Source organism: Oncorhynchus nerka, linkage group LG9b (assembly GCF_034236695.1).
Source record: "Oncorhynchus nerka isolate Pitt River linkage group LG9b, Oner_Uvic_2.0, whole genome shotgun sequence".
Classification (NCBI taxonomy): Eukaryota; Metazoa; Chordata; class Actinopteri; order Salmoniformes; family Salmonidae; genus Oncorhynchus; species Oncorhynchus nerka.
Window position 1 is genome coordinate 15,060,145 of NC_088424.1, and position 19,650 is coordinate 15,079,794.

At 42.2% G+C, this 19,650-nt stretch overlaps 1 protein-coding gene across 2 annotated transcripts in view; it reads left to right on the forward strand.

Annotated features, from left to right (window-relative positions):
- Positions 1–1,179: 1,179 nt before the first annotated feature.
- Positions 1,180–19,650, forward strand: part of LOC115114337 (glypican-5-like) — a 227,645-nt gene continuing 209,174 nt past the window's right edge. Inside the window, exon 1 of one of the 2 annotated variants that reach the window (XM_029642487.2) lies at positions 1,180–1,677. In XM_029642487.2, the coding sequence (XP_029498347.1) occupies positions 1,509–1,677 (169 nt within the window). In that variant the 5' untranslated portion in view covers positions 1,180–1,508. The remainder of the gene's footprint in view (positions 1,678–19,650) is intronic. The other variant, XM_029642488.2, reaches the window with a different exon arrangement.

A 19,650-nucleotide genomic window follows, 5' to 3' on the forward strand; every position in this document is an offset into this window, starting at 1 on the left:
TGGAATTTGATTCCTAAGACCATATAGGCCTATTTGCATAATACTTTTTTTTTATTTATATTTTTTATAAAAGTTGTTTTATAAAGCCTGATATATCAGATTGTCAAACTCAAGTGACACTTTGAATTCCATTAAAGATGTATATTTTGAATGAATCAACCATGCCCTTTATTGGGTTAAATAGGATGTCATTATCTATACTGTTTTATAAACTGGGTGGTTCAAGCCCTGAATGCTGATCGGCTGAAAGCCATGGTATATCAGACTGTATACCACCGGTATGCCCCAAAATGACTTCTTACTGTTCTAATTAAGTTGGTAACCAGTGTATAAAAGCCTTAAAGGACCTCGGGGGTTTGTGGTATATGGCCAATATACCATGGCTAACGGCTGTATCCAGGCAATGTGTCGTGCATAAAAACAGCCCTTAGCCATTGTATATTGGACCATACACCAAATATAAATATCCAACCCACTGGGCATAGACGTCAAATGAACGTTTATTCCACGTTGGTTTAACCTAATTTTATTGAAATGACGTGGAAACAATGTTGATTCAACCGGTGTGTGCCCATTCGATATTATGTACATATCAGGCTACTGAGCATACTAGGGCTGCCTACCTCTTCTGCTTGTTCTTTTTTTATTTGACTCTGATTATTGCTTATTGTACTTCAATGTTGAGGGAGCTAGCGCACAAGCATTTCGATGAACCTTTTATACCGTGACGAATAACATTTGATTTGATTTTGGTCTCCTTCGTTGTGTTGTGGGTGTGACAGATCTAAAGTGTAGGCTATGGATTTCCCAGGTCTAATACATGAATAACATGTCAACATGACCTAAAAAGGAATCGCCAGTGACCCACCAATGAGTCTAGACTCTCGAGACTCTAGTCTAGACTATATGGGAACACTATATATAGTTTTATGTCAATGCACAATCCATCATGAAGCCATATGTTATGTTTAGTATTACATTGTTATTGATTACTGCATTGTTGCAGTTAGAGCTTGCAAGAAAGGCATTTCACTGTGTGCACGTGCCATTAAAAACGTGACAGTTGAAATATAGCCTACAGAAAATCTTTGATGAAATGAAATAGCCCAACCTGAAAATGAGATATTATTTATTCATATCTGACACCCGTTCTGATCATAGAGGGTGGGGGGAGAGTGAACGCGTGTGCATAGCTTCGGAGAGAAGCGCATGGCTTGGGGGAGAGAAGTATGCACGCAGTCGAACAGCGCCTGTTGAGTGTGGGACGTCTACCAATCTTCGTCTACTACAATACCGTCTCTCCCCTCCTCAAGACAATATCCTATAGGCTCAGTGTGGAAGGGCCTTTATGCATTAAAACCAATAATGTGAGAACCCGATGCAGACCTCGTGTCATGGACGTTTAATTGTAACAACAGCTCAATTTGATTTGTGTCGTACATTTTCTTAACCGGCGGTGAAATCATCGATTCACACTAACCTACTGATACCTGGATTGAGATGCGGCAATGTTCCGAGCAATATGCACACGTGTAAACTTCTGCTGGATTTGGCTGGCTGTTCTGTTTCTGCTGAAAGTAGAGGATGTTGACGCGTACAGCTGTCATGAGGTGAAGACCGCTTTCCAGGTGCGACAGATCGGTCCGCTGAAGTGGGTACCGGAGACACCTGGAACAGGTAACTGGCTGCCTTTCCCGCGGGTCAACAGTGACAGGTTAACATTTAGTTCTGCACATTGCAGCGATATCATGCCGACTTGATAGTTTTGCACTCAAATATAAAGGCATTTCTATTGCATTGCTTTCCAGTAGTGTTAGTTCAGTGTAGCCTATTCACATCTAAACGCTGTTGCTCTTGTACGTTTAGCCCTTTTGAAATGACAATTCTGCAGGTACATGAGAAGTGTTACGCATGTCAGAAGGCTAACACAGCTCATTTGTCATCACTTTCGATCAAGAAAATGCACAGGTATGGAAAAGGAGTTCGTGACATTTAGATTCACAGTCGGTATTGTCATTCATCATGCTCATGTCAAGAGCGCACGTGGTTGAGAGGAGTCATATCAAATCAAATCAAATCAAATCAAATTTATTTATATAGCCCTTCGTACATCAGCTGATATCTCAAAGTGCTGTACAGAAACCCAGCCTAAAACCCCAAACAGCAAACAATGCAGGTGTAAAAGCACGGTGGCTAGGAAAAACTCCCTAGAAAGGCCAAAACCTAGGAAGAAACCTAGAGAGGAACCAGGCTATGTGGGGTGGCCAGTCCTCTTCTGGCTGTGCCGGGTAGAGATTATAACAGAACATGACCAAGATGTTCAAATGTTCATAAATGACCAGCATGGTCGAATAATAATAAGGCAGAACAGTTGAAACTGGAGCAGCAGCACAGTCAGGTGGACTGGGGACAGCAAGGAGTCATCATGTCAGGTAGTCCTGGGGCACGGTCCTCTCAGGTCCTCCGAGAGAGAGAAAGAAAGAGAGAATTTGAGAGAGCATATGTGGGGTGGCCAGTCCTCTTCTGGCTGTGCCGGGTGGAGATTATAACAGAACGTTGTTCAAATGTTCATAAATGACCAGCATGGTTGAATAATAGTAAGGCAGAACAGTTGAAACTGGAGCAGCAGCATGGCCAGGTGGACTGGGGACAGCAAGGAGTCATCATGTCAGGTAGTCCTGGGACATGGTCCTAGGGCCCAGGCCAGTTGAAACTGGAGCAGCAGCATGGCCAGGTGGACTGGGGACAGCAAGGAGTCATCATGTCAGGTAGTCCTGGGGCATGGTCCTAGGGCTCAGGTCCTCCGAGAGAGAGAAAGAAAGAGAGAAGGAGAGAATTAGAGACATTAGATTCACACAGGACACCGAATAGGACAGGAGAAGTACTCCAGATATAACAAACTGACCCTAGCCCCCCGACACATAAACTAATGCAGCATAAATACTGGAGGCTGAGAGTCGGTGTAAAGGAATACTAATTGACAGACACCTCCAAGGTTTTGACTGAGCTCTGACAGGCGAACAGCTACAGGATGGTGTTATAACAACATATAGTGATCTCGCCGATTAGACAGGCCTACAAAAGTATCATCTGCTCATACATGTTGCACTAGAGGAGAATGTTCTTCCAGGTCCTTTGAACAGGTGTTTTGCTATAGGCATTTGTCACTTTATCAATAATTGCCATACTGTATAAAGCGCAAACATTTGGATTTCTTATTGTAAGAGCATGCAATGCAACTAACTGCTACAGAGTGATTATATAACCTACTGAGAATTGTTTTAAGTAGAATTATTTTATATCACAGCCAAGCATCCCTGTATCAACTTGGCAATAGTATTGAATAAATAACTAGAATCTTAAAATCTTAAAATATTTCACAGGCCCAACCAGCTGCTTACCAAGCAAACATTCTGCCTTGAGAAATGAATGAATCATTGAATGAATGAATGAATCAGCTTTTCCCAAACTCGGTACCGGGGACCCCAAGGGGCGCACGTTTTGGTTTTTGTACCTAGCACAACACAGCTGATTCTAATAATTAACTCATCATCAAGCTTTGATTATTTGAATCAGCTGTGTAGCGCTAGGGAAAAAACTAAACGTGCACCTCTTGGGGTCCCCGGGACCTAGTTTGGGAAACACCGGACTAGAACCTCTCTAGAGACAAGGTTACTGATGTTTTCCTCAGATTGTTCCTCAGAAGTCAGATTTCTCTTTTTGAGGCATAAACTATCTGGTGCTCTTAAAGGGATACTTCGGGATTATGACAATGATACCCATTATCTATTTCCCCATAGTCCGATTAACACGTGGCTACTTTTTTGTTTATGTCTCCGTGTCAACTATTAAGGAAGTTTGAGGTAGCTTTGTGAGCAAATGCTAACTAACTTTAGCGTAATGACTGGAAGTCTATGCAGATACCCATAGACTTCCAGCAATTGTGCTAGCGCTAGTTAGCAACTTCCTGCAAACTGCACGCAGAGACATAATAATGGTATCCACAAGTTCATCTGACTCTGACCCAAATCTCTTTAAGGAGCAAGTGGTGAAGACTGTGGTTTGGGCTTGTATCCAGCAGCTATGCTGATTTGATTCAAAAGTCAGTCCCTGGGGAGAGCTGGTGGTTTGAACCCCAAGATCCCCAATTGGTAGCGGCTAATTGGGGATCCTGGGGGTCAAACAGGAAACAAAACACAACAAATAATACACATAACATTACATCATCTCTGTCTCACACTTCAGAAATAGCAGATGTCTTTTCACAGTCCCCGTTGTTCCGTAAGGTGTTCCTTTATCTGTTTTTTTATCTGTTTTTATTGCTAGCTTGAGTTAGCTGGGATGGCAGAGAGTTCCGTTTAGTCATGACTCTATTTAACGCTGTGCCTTTCCCAGCTTCTGTTCTGGACTGGGGACTGTGAAGAGACCTCTGATTGCTTGTTTTGTGTTGTACCGATGAGTGTCTGAACTGTGTGCCAACTGCTTGAACAGACAGGTCGGTGCCTACAACACATCAACAGCTCGCACAAAGACCAATAGTGATGCAGTCAATCTCTCCTCAACTTTGAGCCAGGAGAGATTGACGTGCATGTTGTTGACATCGCCCTCCGTGTACAATTTAAGTGCAGTGCCGTGCTTTTCTGTTCTGGACCAACTGCAATTGACCTATGTGCCTCTTTGCTGAACATGACCACACTACTGGGCAGTAGTCCAGGTGCGACAAAACTAGGGCCTGTAGGACCGGGCTGGTCGATTGAGATGTCAAGAAAGCAGAGCAACGTCTTATCATGGACAGATCTCTTTCCATTTTAGCAACCGTTGAGTCGATATGTTTTGACCATGACAGCTTGCTGTCTAGGGCTACGCCCAGCAGTTTAGTCTCCTCAACTTGCTCAATGGACACATGATTCAATAGAAGATCTAAATGAGGTTTAGCATTGAGCGAGCGATTTGTCCCATAAACAATGAGATATGTTGCACCAGCCTATTGCTAGTTTATCCATTCTGGAACACACTGGAGCTCTATGTTAAGGGTGTCAGTGATTTATTTTACTGTCGTAGCCGACGTGTATACGGTTGTGTCGTCAGAGTACATAGACACACAGGCTTTATTCAAGGTCAGTGGAAGGTCATTCGTATTAACAAAACAACAATGGTCTAAGCCGGCTGCCCTGTGGTAACCTGCACTCAAACCAATTTGAATTAGAGGGTTCCATTAAAGAAAACCCTCTGTTCTATTCGATAGGTAACTGATAGGTAACTCTCAATCCACGAATAGGCAGAGGATGCAAAATCCGTCACACCTGCGTTTTTTTCCAGCAATAGGTTGTGATCAATGATATTCAAATGCTGAACTCTAACAAAACAGCTCCCACAATCTTCTCACGATCAATTCCTTTCAGCCAATCATCAGTCATTTGTGTCAGTGCTGAGCATGTTGCGTGCCCCTTCCTATAAGCAATGCTGACAGTCTGTAGTTCATTTGTTTTCTGTAAAATAACATTGGATTTGCTCAAACACATTTTTTCCCCCAAAGTTTGCTAAGCACTGGTAACACGTTAATCTTGTCAACAAAAAATGCATTAAAGTGGTTGGCAACATCAAAGGGTTTTGTTATGAACAAGCCGTCTGCCTCAATGAAAAATGGAGCTGTTCGCTTTTTTGCATAGAATTTCATTTAAAGTACCCCAGAGCTTTTTATTTTACGATCATTCTTTATATCATTTATATTTGTTTCGTAGTACCTTTTCTTCTTCTTTATGTTTAGTGATGACTTCATTTACTGTATGTTTGCCAGTCTGCTGTGTTGTCAGACTTATTTGCTATTCTCATTGCTCTCATCCCTCTCAGCCATACAGTTTTTAAATTCATCATCTATCCAAGAGGAATTGGCCGTTCTAACAGTCAGTTTCTTAATGGGCGCATGCCTATCAGTAAACCGGAAGAAGCAGTTTCACAAATTCTTCAAGTGTGGCATCATTACACACCTCTTGTATGATCGCTCATACACCGTTTTAGGGCCACTCTTTGGAACTTTGGTTTTTCTAGGCATGGCTATTATATTATGATCACTACATCTGCTGGGTGTGGATATTGCTTTAGAGCACATTTCTTCGGCATTAGATGTGATGCGATCAATACACATGGATGATTTAGTTCCTGATCTGTTTGTAAATACCCTGGTAGGTTGACTGATAACCTGAACCAGATTGCAGGCATCAGATACAGCTTGAAGCTTCTTTTTGAGCGGGCAGCTTGATGACAACCAGTCAATATTTAGGTCACCCCCCCCCCCAAAAAAAAATACCTTTCTGTTGATATCACATACATTATCAATCATTTCACACATATAGTCCAAATACTGACTTTTAGCACTCAGTGGTCTATAGAAACTTCCTACGAGAATAAGCTTTAGGTGAGACGGGTGAACCTGTAGCCATATTACTTCCACATCCTCTGACATGAGATCCTTACTCAGCCTAACATGAATATGACTCTGGACATACATGGTAACACCTCCCCCATTTGCATTTCTATCTTTCCTATATATTCTATGATCATGTATAACTACTACTGCATCATCAAAGGAATTATCTAAGTGTTTCAGATATGGCCAGAATATGAATGTTTTCTGATGTTAGTACGTTGTAAATTTCATGATACTTGTTTCTCAGGCTACATATGTTAATAATATGGGCTATTTTTAGTCCTTTTCTGGGTTGCTTGTATGTTATTAGTGCTATTCTGAGAGGCTGCTCCGAGGTAGACATTTATATTTGAGCCGAGGAACAGGAACATAGGAACATAGATTAGGTTACTTACATTGACTGCACTTATATTTCTCTGGGATATATTACGATATCCATGTCCTCTGTTGCTTATTATGTCAGGGAGGACTAGTGTGCTACCAAACCCAGACCGTCAGTCTCTTACGCAGGCCGCTATGTTGATGTGGATAATCCTGGAACCCCTGCGGTTAGGGTGAATCCCGTCTCTTTTAAAGAGAGTTGGTTGCTCCCACAGCAAGTTAAAATTGTCACAAAAGGATACATTCCTGTCTTTGCAAAGTTTCTTCAGGAACTCATTTAGTGCAGCGGGGCGGCTGTAACGTTCCGAACCCATTCTAAAGCACAGCAGGGGGCCAAAGAAGATTATTCTCTTCCCTTTGCCAACAAGGGTGTTCAAGAGAGTGTTGTAGTCTTTCTTCAGTTCCTCAGATTGCCTAAAGCGAATGTAGTTAAAGCCAATGTGGGTGACGATGGTGCCAATACTAGAGTACTTGGCTAGACCTGTGGGCAGGAGGGAGTTGATGTCTTGGGCACAGGCGCCTGGTTGACAGTGGACCTTGGTCGGCCCTAGGGCTGTTGTGGTGACCGTATGATTAACGCCACACCGGCGGTCACCAGTTATGAAGGCAGTCAAATTCCACATGACCATTTAGTCACTGTAATTAGGCTTCTCCAAGCTCTGATGCTGCTGCTGGTCATTAGTAGCCTACCAAACCTGCTAACTGCCTGCTACTCAGCACTCTATTGTCCTTTTAATCACTCTGACATCATGTAAATGTAATCGAAAATCTAATCAAACACTTCATGAGAGCCCATGAGCTCATGTTGTGCAACATTTCTATAGGCTGTGTAATTGCGGGAGAAAAGAGTGATGGCCGCTAATAAAAAGAGGAGGATCCCATCAGCTTTCTATTGGCTAGGCCTATGATTTTTATCTCTCAACTTTCCTAATATTAAGCACATTGCTTATATTTACAACAGGAGTATAACCTACCTGGCTGGCATGGAAATAAACCATGGGGAAAGCGTCCTCCATTCGCTATTTAAGTGCATTGATGGCATTTTTCTGCTTCCCCTGTTTTGTTACAGGTGTATGATAATGGTTCATTCTAAATCAAAACAAATGTCACACATATATTATTTAGTATATGTAAAGACAAGATTAGTCAAGAATAGTCTGATGGGTGACAATACTAGCCTGTGCATTATATATTATCTCTTGTGAATGATGCCCAGCATAAGAAACAATCATTTTTTTATGCAACTTGTTCGATTCATAGTCACACACCTCATGTAGCCTATCCCATAGGCCTATACGTTTTGATAAGGTTTGTATCACAACTAAAGTGGCCAAATAACTTCTTAAAATTAAGCACATGAATCTGCTTTACAAGGGGGATAGAGCCTCACTGGAATACATAAGCAGCACGTGAGTTTCAAGTTTGGGGAAGATAATTTCACCATAAAAATGCACCTTTATATTAAAAGCATTACATGCAAAATCACATTTGTGGTCACTTTTGATAAAGGTGTATTCTGCTAATGGAACATTGCTGCGCTTATAATGTGAAGAAATAGTCTAATAGTTTATCAACATTTTAAGCTAAACATTCTGATCAGTTGCGTCAGCCACATTGCATAAAACAAGTTTTTGTTGATGCTAGTGGTTGTAATAATTTGGGATCTATCGCATCCCACAACTGTCCCAGACTATGTTTGGAATATTTATTTCTCGCACAGATTAGAATATGTCGACTTTTGTACTATGGGGGATAGTAGATTGACATAGGCTAGTGCTTTTGCTGTTTGTTAGGTCTACTCATCTGGTTGGCTGACGAAAAGTAAATGTGGACAGTTCTTCCAATATCTTCAATATGCACCTCAGAATTGGATAAGGACGGGCACAGTTGGGTCCCTGATGTGTCTGTCTTCACTTGTAGCCTGTGAGAAATACCCGATGACGTGACAGAGAGTCATGTGAGTTGTCACGTTCTGACCTTAATTTCCTTTGTTTTGTATTTATTTAGTATGGTCAGGGCGTGAGTTGGGTGGGTTGTCTATGTTTGTTTTTCTAGGTTTTGGGAATTTCTATGTTTCGGCCTAGTATGGTTCTCAATCAGAGGCAGGTGTCATTAGTTGTCTCTGATTGAGAATCATACTTAGGTAGCCTGGGTTTCACTGTGTGTTGGTGGGTGATTGTTTCCGTGTCTGTGTTTGTTCGCCACACGGTACTGTTTCGGTTTTGTTCACGTTTATTGTTTTGTATTCATTGAGTGTTCAGTTCATGTTTTTAAATAAACAACCATGGACACTTACCACGCCGCATCTTGGTCCGATCCTTGCTACACCTCCTCTTCAGACGAAGAGGAGGAAAACCTTTACATGAGTGAGAGACGCTTCGGATTGCGCAGCACACTCAGGGAGAAGGACACAAAGCAGCACTCCGGTCCGCAAAAGGCGTGGGAAAAAAAATGAAAAAAACAATACTCTGTTTATTCAGTTTTACACACAAGACAACACAGAACAATATAAATAATATACTCAACTAGAAAAAAAAAAGAAAAAAAAATTGCTTTAAAGATACCGTACTTTAGACAAGTTAAACACACCGGGCAGAACGCTACAAAGGTTAAAGGGCAATCTGTAGTACAGTGACAGAGCAGACACCTCACCATTGTTCCTGTAAACAGATAAGGGATAGGGGTGGAGAAATGCAACCACTCACAGACAGTCATGGCCACAGACCGACCATCCACTGGACCAAAAATAAAGTTTACAATGCTTTAAATAATAATCATTTTTATTTTATGTAAGCATGAACAAAATAAAAAATACAAACAGGGCAAAACAAGCTCACATTTTAGTCTCTGACCCGGCAAGATGAACAAGGCATCCGCAGGTCACAATCAATAAGCACTTCATCAACCTTAATTCCCCCAAAAAAAACCCCACAAAGAAATGCTCATCCAACCCTTAAGTCACAGGGGAGTCAAATACAGACTTATTTTAGTTTTAATTGGAATGCCATCAGAGGATGGACTGTTTAATGTAAGACCGGAATGGAGCCCAGGCCTCATTAAACAGTTTGGGGTTCCCACGCGTATTGAATTAAAACAATTCTAGTTTCAGAGAGCACAACACATCTCTCACCCAATATTTATATATTTATATGACGGGGGAGCTGCCATCTTCCAGTTCTGTAGTATTAGCCGTCTAGCTAAAAAAGTTGTGTAAGCAACAGTGTCAAACTGAATTCTTGAAAGGGGGTACCTATGGGCAGTACTCCAAAAAGGTCTGTAAGGGGAGACGGATCTATAACAGTGTCATATATATCAGAGAAACATTTAAATATTAATTCCCAGAAACCTGACAGTTTATGACAGCCCCAAACCATATGATACAGTGTGGTTGGTTCCACTTTACATCTCACACAGGTAGGATCAAAATCAGAGAATATTCTTCCTAGTTTGGCCCCCGACCAGTGGATACGGTGAACCACCTTGAATTGAATGAGGCTGTGTCTAGTGCTAAAAGAGAACGAGTGCACCCTGTGCAGCACAGATTCCCAGGCGTCTTCCCCAAGTTCCTCCCCCAAATCCTTTTCCCATCGAGTCTTTAAAGGCACCAAAGAAGGGTTCTGTAAGTCATGAATGATTGCATATACATCTGAAATTGCGCCCCTAGGAAGCTTGTTCAGCTCCAAGATGCTCTCTATAGCTGTATTCGCAGGCCTGTGGGGAAATTCAGGTGTGTTAGCTCTGACAAAGTTCCTAGTCTGGAGATATTGCGCTGAAATTTGCAGCCCAATAGTACGTCTGAAAATTTGGTAGAGCTAAACCACCCAATGCCTTAGGCTTCTGTAAATGTTTTCTACCAATCCGTGGTACCTTGCCATCCCAAATAAAAAACATGAATGTTTGATCCAGTGAATTAAAAAATATTTTGGAATAAAAATGGGCAAACATTGAAATTAAATTGGGCAACACACTCATTTTAATGACATTAATCCTTCCAATAAGAGAAAGAGGTAGCGAATTCCAAAAAGTAGAAGATTGTTTCAAACTGTCTGCTAGAGCAACAATGTTTTCCTGAAACAAATTTGAATATTTCCTTGTCACTTTAACTCCCAAGTAGGTGAATTGATCGCGGACAATCCTAAACTGAAAACTTGTAAAGAGCACTTTAAAGCAGCCTTATTTACAGGAAAAAGCTCACTCTTGCCTAGATTCAGCTTGTACCCTGAGATTGATCCAAACCTTTTAAGAACAAATAAGGCACGTGGCAATGAGGTATCAGGGTTGGAGATAAACAGAAGGAGGTCGTCAGCATATTTAGCCCTGGTGATGCCTAGGAGAGAAACAAGGCACTTACATATATAGGATCTTAATTTGATGAAGGAAAGGCAGATGAGCTTCATGATTTACACACTTTAACTGAAAGCCTGCACTAACACACGGTTGGTTAAATACTGAACAAAAGTATAAACGCAACATGCAACAAATAAAAACAATGTGCTGAGTTACAGATCATAGAAGGAAATCAGTCAATTTAAATAAACTCATTAGGCAGGGGTGCAGCCATGGGTACCAGGCCCACCCACTTGGCAGTCAGGTCCACCCACTGGGGAGTCAGGCCCAGCCAATCAGAATACATTTTTCCCCACAAAAGGGCTTTATTACAAACATAAATACTCCTCAGCACCCCCCTCCCCACTCAGACGATCCCACAGGTGAAGAAGCCAGATGTGGTCCTGGGCTGGCTTGGTTACACGTGGTCTGTGGTTCAGAGGCCGGTTGGACGTACTGCCAAATTCTCTAAAACGATGTTGGAGGCGCCTTATGGTAGAGAAATGAACATTCAATTATCTGGCAACAGCTCTGTTGGACATTCCTACAGTCAGCATGCAAATTGCACACTCCCTCAAAACTTGAGACATCTGTGGCATTGTGTTTTGTTACAAAATGGCACATTTTATAGTGGTCTTTTATTGTCTCCAGCACAAGGTGCACCTGTGTAATGATCATGCTTTTTAATCAGCTTCTTGATATACTACACCTGTCAGGTGGATGGATTATCTTGGCAAAGGAGAAATGCTCAATAACGGATGTAAACCAATTTGTGCACAACATTTTGAGCGAAATAAGCTTTTTGTAAATATGGAACATTTCTGAGATCTTTTATTTCAACTCATGAAACATGGGACCAACACTTTACATTTATAGTTTTGTTCAGTATATTAACAGTATTGCACTTTTCATGTAGCCTAATCTTGGCCAACTAATAGCCTAACCTCAGATCAAGCAACTTCATGGATTGAACATTCAAATCATCATACATCTGTATCATCACCAGGGCTAACTACACTCCTGTCTCTTTTCTCTTCCCTGTGGTTCTGTTTCTCTTTGTGATATGTGTGGTAACATTTGTCTGTCGTTCCTTCTCATTCCTCTTTCCTTCTCATGCCTTCACATGTGAAAATAACACATAGGAATGTTTAGACGACAAGGTGGTTATCATCACCAAGGCCAACCGAGCCTCTCTTCTCTTTATTCTGCTCTTATTAGCTATTCCATTTTTCAAATATCTGCGGTAACGTCTTCATTTCTCTAAGGCCTTTGGAAAGTTCGGGAAACAGAAATAATGTTTCCCGTCTTGAGAAACCCTGACTGTTCAGGGTTTCCACGCCTGGATTGAATTCTATTTCAATTTAATAAGAACATTGTGAATGTAAAAAAAATAGTTTTGATCTCCTCGAAACCGTTGTGTGTCCTTTGAAACGGAGCAGATGACTAGCTGCTTCCAGAGATGACTCAGATTCATGTGACATCTAATACCGATGTGGACACAAACCACAGCCACTGGCAGGCTGTGTCTCGCTCTGCGCCACATCCAGGGGTAGAGACCACTGCCACTTAATGTTGTCTGACTCGGTTTGCTGTAACAGGGAGAAGAGCAACAGATAGCCTTCCCGTCGAACATACCTAGAGGTGCATCCAAACCACTCAATATGTTTGTTTTGGTGGCGGTGGCGTCGTCCCGGGCAACGGACGGTGCATGTAATTTCCAGGCAGAGCTGTTAGCTGGTTGTAAGCCCCTTGTGAGACAACGCAGGGGGACTGGGCCTTGTGAAGATGTCACCAGTCTGAATGGAAGCATTTGAGCCGCTGCATGACAAGCGTTTACAGCATGCAGTGAAAGTGCAGCAGGCAGGGTATAGACAGCAGCTGACAGGCCTAGAGGATAGAGTGAGGTTTGGACTGATATGTGTGTTTGTGATTGGGGACAAAGTGAGAGCAGAGGCATAAGATTGGAATGGCTGGCATGTGTTGCTGTGTTTCCATCCATACTGTACTGTACTGTAGAGAAGTCTACTGGTCTGTGTTTCCATCCATACTGTACTGTACTGTAGAGAAGTCTACTGGTCTGTGTTTCCATCCATACTGTACTGTACTGTAGAGAAGTCTACTGGTCTGTGTTTCCATCCATACTGTACTGTACTGTAGAGAAGTCTACTGGTCTGTGTTTCCATCCATACTGTACTGTACTGTAGAGAAGTCTACTGGTCTGTGTTTCCATCCATACTGTACTGTACTGTAGATAAGTCTACTGGTCTGTGTTTCCATCCATACTGTACTGTACTGTAGAGAAGTCTACTGGTCTGTGTTTCCATCCATACTGTACTGTACTGTAGAGAAGTCTACTGGTCTGTGTTTCCATCCATACTGTACTGTACTGTAGAGAAGTCTACTGGTCTGTGTTTCCATCCATACTGTACTGTACTGTAGATAAGTCTACTGGTCTGTGTTTCCACCAAGGCCTCTAGGTCTGACTGTCCCCTTAAATTGAGTGCTGTACATTTTTCTCCTTTAGTTTTCCATCTAATTGGTCACCCTCTATTTTTCTATCTCTCTCACTCACTTCCTCCATCTCGCCCTCAACTCCACTACCCCCAGCTAATTCAACACAACCGTATGTGCTCTAAAGTCTTGTTTGTTTCTTTTGATTTGGAGTGGTCCAGAAGAGATTGCTTTGGGTCAGGCCCGTTCCCTCTTCAAAGTGCTGACCAGGGGATGGGGGGGGGAATACGAGGGTGTGTGTGTGTACAACTAAGACTCTCAGATCAAATGCCAAGCATAGCAGCGCTTGATATTTGAAGTGCCGAAACCTTCGCTTTTTTAATAATTCTGTGTTTGCTTTAGGTTTACAGTGCTGCGTTTCATTCACGTGTGGTGAACTGATTCCTCATCAAGCGCCGTAGGAGTCTGGCTGCGGGGAACATTAGAGCCAGCCAATTGGATACGGGGTAGTGATGCGAGGGCCAGCTTGTTTGTTCACCCGCCCGGCTATGAGTGAAAATCTGAGGCTCGCAACCGACCCTGATCCACAAAAATTGAAAATGTGTTGTACAGTCAGAGATAGCGCAGCAATTTCTTTTACAGACCTCTTTAGATCGGCCTATGTTTCTGCTTATAATTTCCAACATTTTGGTAGGCTATTTGCTAGTCAACATGAATGTAATTAGGTACATGCAGCTTCTCTTCTGTCATTACCTGTTGCCCTAGAATACAAAATAATCCCTTGCTCAACAGAATGATGTCATAAATCAGCAGAATGAATGCTTCAATTTAGTTGACATTGGTAAGGTTTTTCTCTTTCATCTCTGCTTCTCTCGTGCAGCAAAGACATTTAGGGACCAAAGAGAAAATGCAATTACATTCCAAATGACATAATTTGTAAGGGAATTAAAAGCTGTGAAAACATGTTTCTGGAGAGATTTCAGGTCGGCTTGGATGCGTATTTAATGTGGTTGAAATACTATCAGCTTTTATGATGCTGATAAAGATAGAATCTTTACAGACGGTCCCTTACCGTGCATTCATTCTGTCAAGATGCTTAAAGAAAGAAAGAATATTTCTCCACTCCTGTTCCCGAGTACAAATGTACATTTGGTGTATCATTTTACTGCAATAAATGATTCATATATTATATTAGGCTATATGAGAGGTTACAGACCTAGTGTCAGTGTCCAGATTTCATTTAACCCATCTGAACAGTAGCCAGCAGTTCCCTTGACGTGCCATTTCGAAGTCCCCATCTTGTGACTGTTGAATTTGTTTAGCGCCTCACAATCATCACACATAACATAGCGGACACTTCACCAAATCTTTCCCAAACATTCAGCTAATGTTCTGGCCCTCCCTTCTTATTTTCAACTCTCCATTTTGAAAGATTTTCTAAAATCCGACATTGTCCTTTTTTCCTCAGTGGATTGACATGCTCTTTTTCTGCCCAAGTTCCCAAAAGCAATTGGCAATTGTAGTGTGGCGCGGCGGTCTAAAGCAATGCATCTCAGTGCAAGAATCCAGGCTGTATCACATCCGGCCGTGATTGGGAGTCCCACAGGGCGGCGCACTATTGGCCCAGCATCGTCTGGGTTTGGCCGGGGTAGGCTGTGATTGGGAGTCCCACAGGGCGGCGCACAATTGGCCCAGCATCGTCTGGGTTTGGCTGGAGTAGGCTGTCATTGTAAATAAGAATTTGTTCTTAACTAACTTGCCTAGTTAAATAAAAAAACACATAAAAACTAAAACAGTATTTGGCACGCTACAATAAGGCCCTAAAGCTTAGGCTTAGACTACGCACTAATGCCAGATAAAAAAATAATGAAAGGAAACCCTCAATGTAGCCTATAGATATGAATTGCACAAGAATTTGATATTTATATATTTTTTTATGCATTGTTTATTCTTTATTCAACCTGCCTGCCACCCACCCACTCTTCATACACAAAATATTTCATTACCCTAAACACACCCGCAAAGCGCTCCATATCGACATTACGAGGGCTTGCTGATCTAGCGCTTTGGAGATATATCAATTAGAGGGCAGGCGCAGAGCCGCTCCATTCATAAGCACACACACACTAGAGTTGGCAGCTGCTTCCTTGGTCTGTTTAGATATGGCACCCCTCATCACTGTGTGGCTCAAATAATGACATTCTTGAGGTCTACCAAGGCTGCTCAGATCACAACACACAGTTGCATTTTTATTATCAGTAATGATAATGTAATATGAGAATGCAACTTACAGTCTCCTCACACATTCAGTCTATGTGGTACAATGTGGGACTCGAACCCTCCACTTTGTTGCTGCAAGCACGAGTGTTCCGATCAACTGAGCCATCGGAAGTCCTTGTGTTTAGCATCTCTCCAACACAAAGATGGGTTACGTCATGTGTTTATGGTAAGGGAATGGGATGGGAACGCAGCATGTTATCACATGTTGCCACATCTTTGCCTGGTTACAACATCAAAAGCATCTGGCAGCGACGCAAAGCTAACGATACTCTTTTATTGGCTGCAGTTATTTTAAGCTCGTTACAATAGGCCTCCTCACAGATGAAGCATACACATTGTGCACACACGTCCCCTCCACCCCCACACCCTCCTCTATACCTCAACATAAAGCCTCCGAGTCTTCGTCGGTATGTTTTTCTCCACCCCGACTTACTGACCGCTTTATCTTTCATAAAAGTGGCGATGTGTGGCTGTAGGAAGACGACGCAGCAAAACAAGCTGCCATGAGATCGAGTTGGAGATACAGGAGCACTTCAAAAGTATTCAATGAAAGTGTCTCCAATGCCACACATGACCATCTCACATACTGCAGACACAACTTCACAGCGTAGTTTGGTCAAAGGCGATATTGTTTGTTCACTGTCTGTAGTCTTGGCAACGTACGCTTGGCATGTCCTCAGCAGGTCTGTTGCAGAAACAAAGGTCATGTGGTTTGGTAAGAAGAATGCCTCTCTCTCCACAGGTGTGATTACTACCTCTTAGGGTTTAGAGCTTCAGGTAGTCACCTCATACAAGTACTTGGGTGTATGTCTAGGCGGTACACTGTCCTTCTCTCAGCACATATCAAAGCTGCAGGCTGAAGTTAAACCTAGACTTGGTTTCCTCTAATCGCTCTTCTTTCACCCCAGCTGCCAAACTAACCCTGATTCAGATGACCATCCTAGCCATGCTAGATTACAGAGTCATAATTTATAGATCGGCAGGTAAGGGTGCTCTCGAGTGGCTAGATGTTCTTTACCATTCAGCCATCAGATTTGCCACCAATGCTCCTTGTAGGACACATCACTGCACTCTATACTCCTCTGTAAACTGGTCATCTCTGCATACCCTTTGCAAGACCCACTGGTTGAAGCTTATTTATAAAACCCTTTTAGGCCTCACTCCCCCCTATCTGAGATATCTACTGCAGCCCTCATCCTCCACATACAACACCAATTCTGACAGTCACATTCTGTTAAAGGTCCCCACGGCACACATATCCCTGGGTCGCTCGTCTTTTCAGTTTGCTGCAGCTAGCGACTGGAACGAGCTGCAACAAACACTCAAACTGGACAGTTTTATCTCAATCTCTTCATTCAAAGACTCAATCAGGGACACTCTTACTGACAGTTGTGGCTGCTTTGCGTGATGTATTGTTGTCTCTACCTTCTTGCCCTTTGTGCTGTTGTCTGTGCCCAATAATGTTTGTACCATGTTTTGTACTGCTACCATGTTGTGCTGCTGCCATGTTGAGTTGCTACCATGTGTAACAAATCTCTTCGTCGTCTGAGGAGGAGTAGGAAGGATCGGACCAATATGCAGCGTGGTAAGAGTCCATGTTAATTATTTATTAGACTGAACACACAAAACAAAATGACAAAGTGAAAGGAAGAAACGAAACAGTTCTGTCAGGTGAATACACAAAACAGAAAACAACTACCCACAAATCATAGTGGGATCACAGGCTACCTAAGTATGGTTCTCAATCAGAGACAACGATTGACAGCTGCCTCTGATTGGGAACCATACCAGGCCAAAAGCAGAAATACAAAACATAGAACAAAAACATCAAATGCCCACCCCAACTCGCGCTCCCACCAAACTAAAACAGAGACATAAAAAAGGAACTAAGGTCAGGACGTGACACCATGTTGGTGTCAAGTTGTGTTGCTTGCTACCATGCTGTGTTGTCATATGTTACTGCCTTGCTATGTTGTTGTCTTAGGTCTCTTTTTATGTAGTGTTATGTTGTCTCTCTTGTCGTGATGTGTGTTTTGTCCTATATTTATATTTTATGATTTAAAAAAATGTTAATCCCAGCCCCCGTCAACCGCAGGAGTCCTTTTGCCTTTTGGTAGGCCGTCATTGTAAATAAGAATTTGACTTGCCGAATTAAAAAAAGGTTAAATAAAAAATAAAAATGAATAAAAGGACTGCCCTCAGCCTAATGTTCTCAGTCCAATCCCTCTCCCAACAGTGTCATCCCATTCTGAATCTGCTTAATGTATCTTGAGTCGGGCTAGACTCAGGATCTCTTATTGGATTTCAGTCTAAGTTGGGCTGGTCTGGTGGGTGTTTATTGGATACTAGCCTCTGCTGAGTCCCCAACAACCGGGTCCTCCAGTTTGCAGGGGAAATGGAAAGAGAGCATGTGACGTGACTTCCTCTTTTGGATGTTAACAAGGCAACACTCCAACACTCCTAGTGATTGGTTGAACAGTGTAGAACAGAACCTCCCCCCAACAGTTGTTTTCTTCTTGTCAAGACCAGTATGTAGGGGATCTAGTTTCAGGCAATTCTTTTACATCTGCTGCGTTATGTTTCTTGGATACCACCCAGGCCCCTACCTTATTGGGTGTCTGTTCTGAAGTGTGAACTGGCCAGTTATTTTCCTTTGTTAAACTTGTTTCGTAACATCAACCAGGCAACGACTACCAGGTAGATTAGCTTTTGTGTCATTGTCATAAGCGCCTTCTCATAACCACTGTCGTAACCGCTGGATTTGATGGAAAGGCTGGGGTTGAAGTGATCTTTTGTTGCGTATGCTCCTTTGCTCCAAAGGGGCGTTAATGACAGGATGAAGGTGTCAGCAGTAGAGCCTAGCAGGTCATCTGGGAGAGTAAGCCCAGTTGGAAGGCACCTCCACTTTATGAAAACAAAACGACTGAATTACTGCACAAACACTTTAGTGCAGTAGTGACTATGTAGATTGTTTAGTGAATGTGTAGTTTATGCACTACTCAGGATACGCAAGTAGAGTTTTGTAGTGTTCAGTAGGAAAAAGTGTTTCCAGTAGTAAATAGGTAGATCTTTACTTCTTGATGTTGGTAGTAAATAAGTAGTCACAAAAGACTACACTGGCTTTTCGCGACCGCAGAAGACAAATAAGGAAGTAGTTGGTTGTTGTTAGCGAGCTACTGTTTTTGACCATCCGGAATGTAATCGTCTTCCATCCTTCATCATCCTGTCTTTCATAGCCCTTATGCTGGCACCATCTGTAAGTTGAACTTTCCTTTTTGTTTCATGAATACTGTCATGTCGTTGCATAGCCGGAAATCCAAGATAGCGTAGCAGTCCGGCGTCTTTGTCTTCGTCTTGTCGTGTCCCGTGTATATATCTTTTTATATCCTTTTTCTTCGCATATATATATTTTTTATGTTCTTAACCTCAACTTCAACATACTCTCCTGCAACCCGCCTCACCCAATGTGGTATGAATCTGCAATTTTTTAAAACTTTAGAACCGGAACCCCCAACAGAAGTTAGCCAGCTAACTAGCTACTAGCTAGTAGTCAACCTTTAGCCTGGACAACTCCTTTTATTTATTTATTTTTATTTCACCTTTATTTAACCAGGTAAGCAAGTTGAGAACAAGTTCTCATTTACAATTGCGACCTGGCCAAGATAAAGCAAAGCAGTTCGACACATACAACGACACAGAGTTACACATGGAGTAAAACAAACATACAGTCAATAATACAGTAAAAAAACAAGTCTATATACAATGTGAGCAAATTAGGTGAGAAG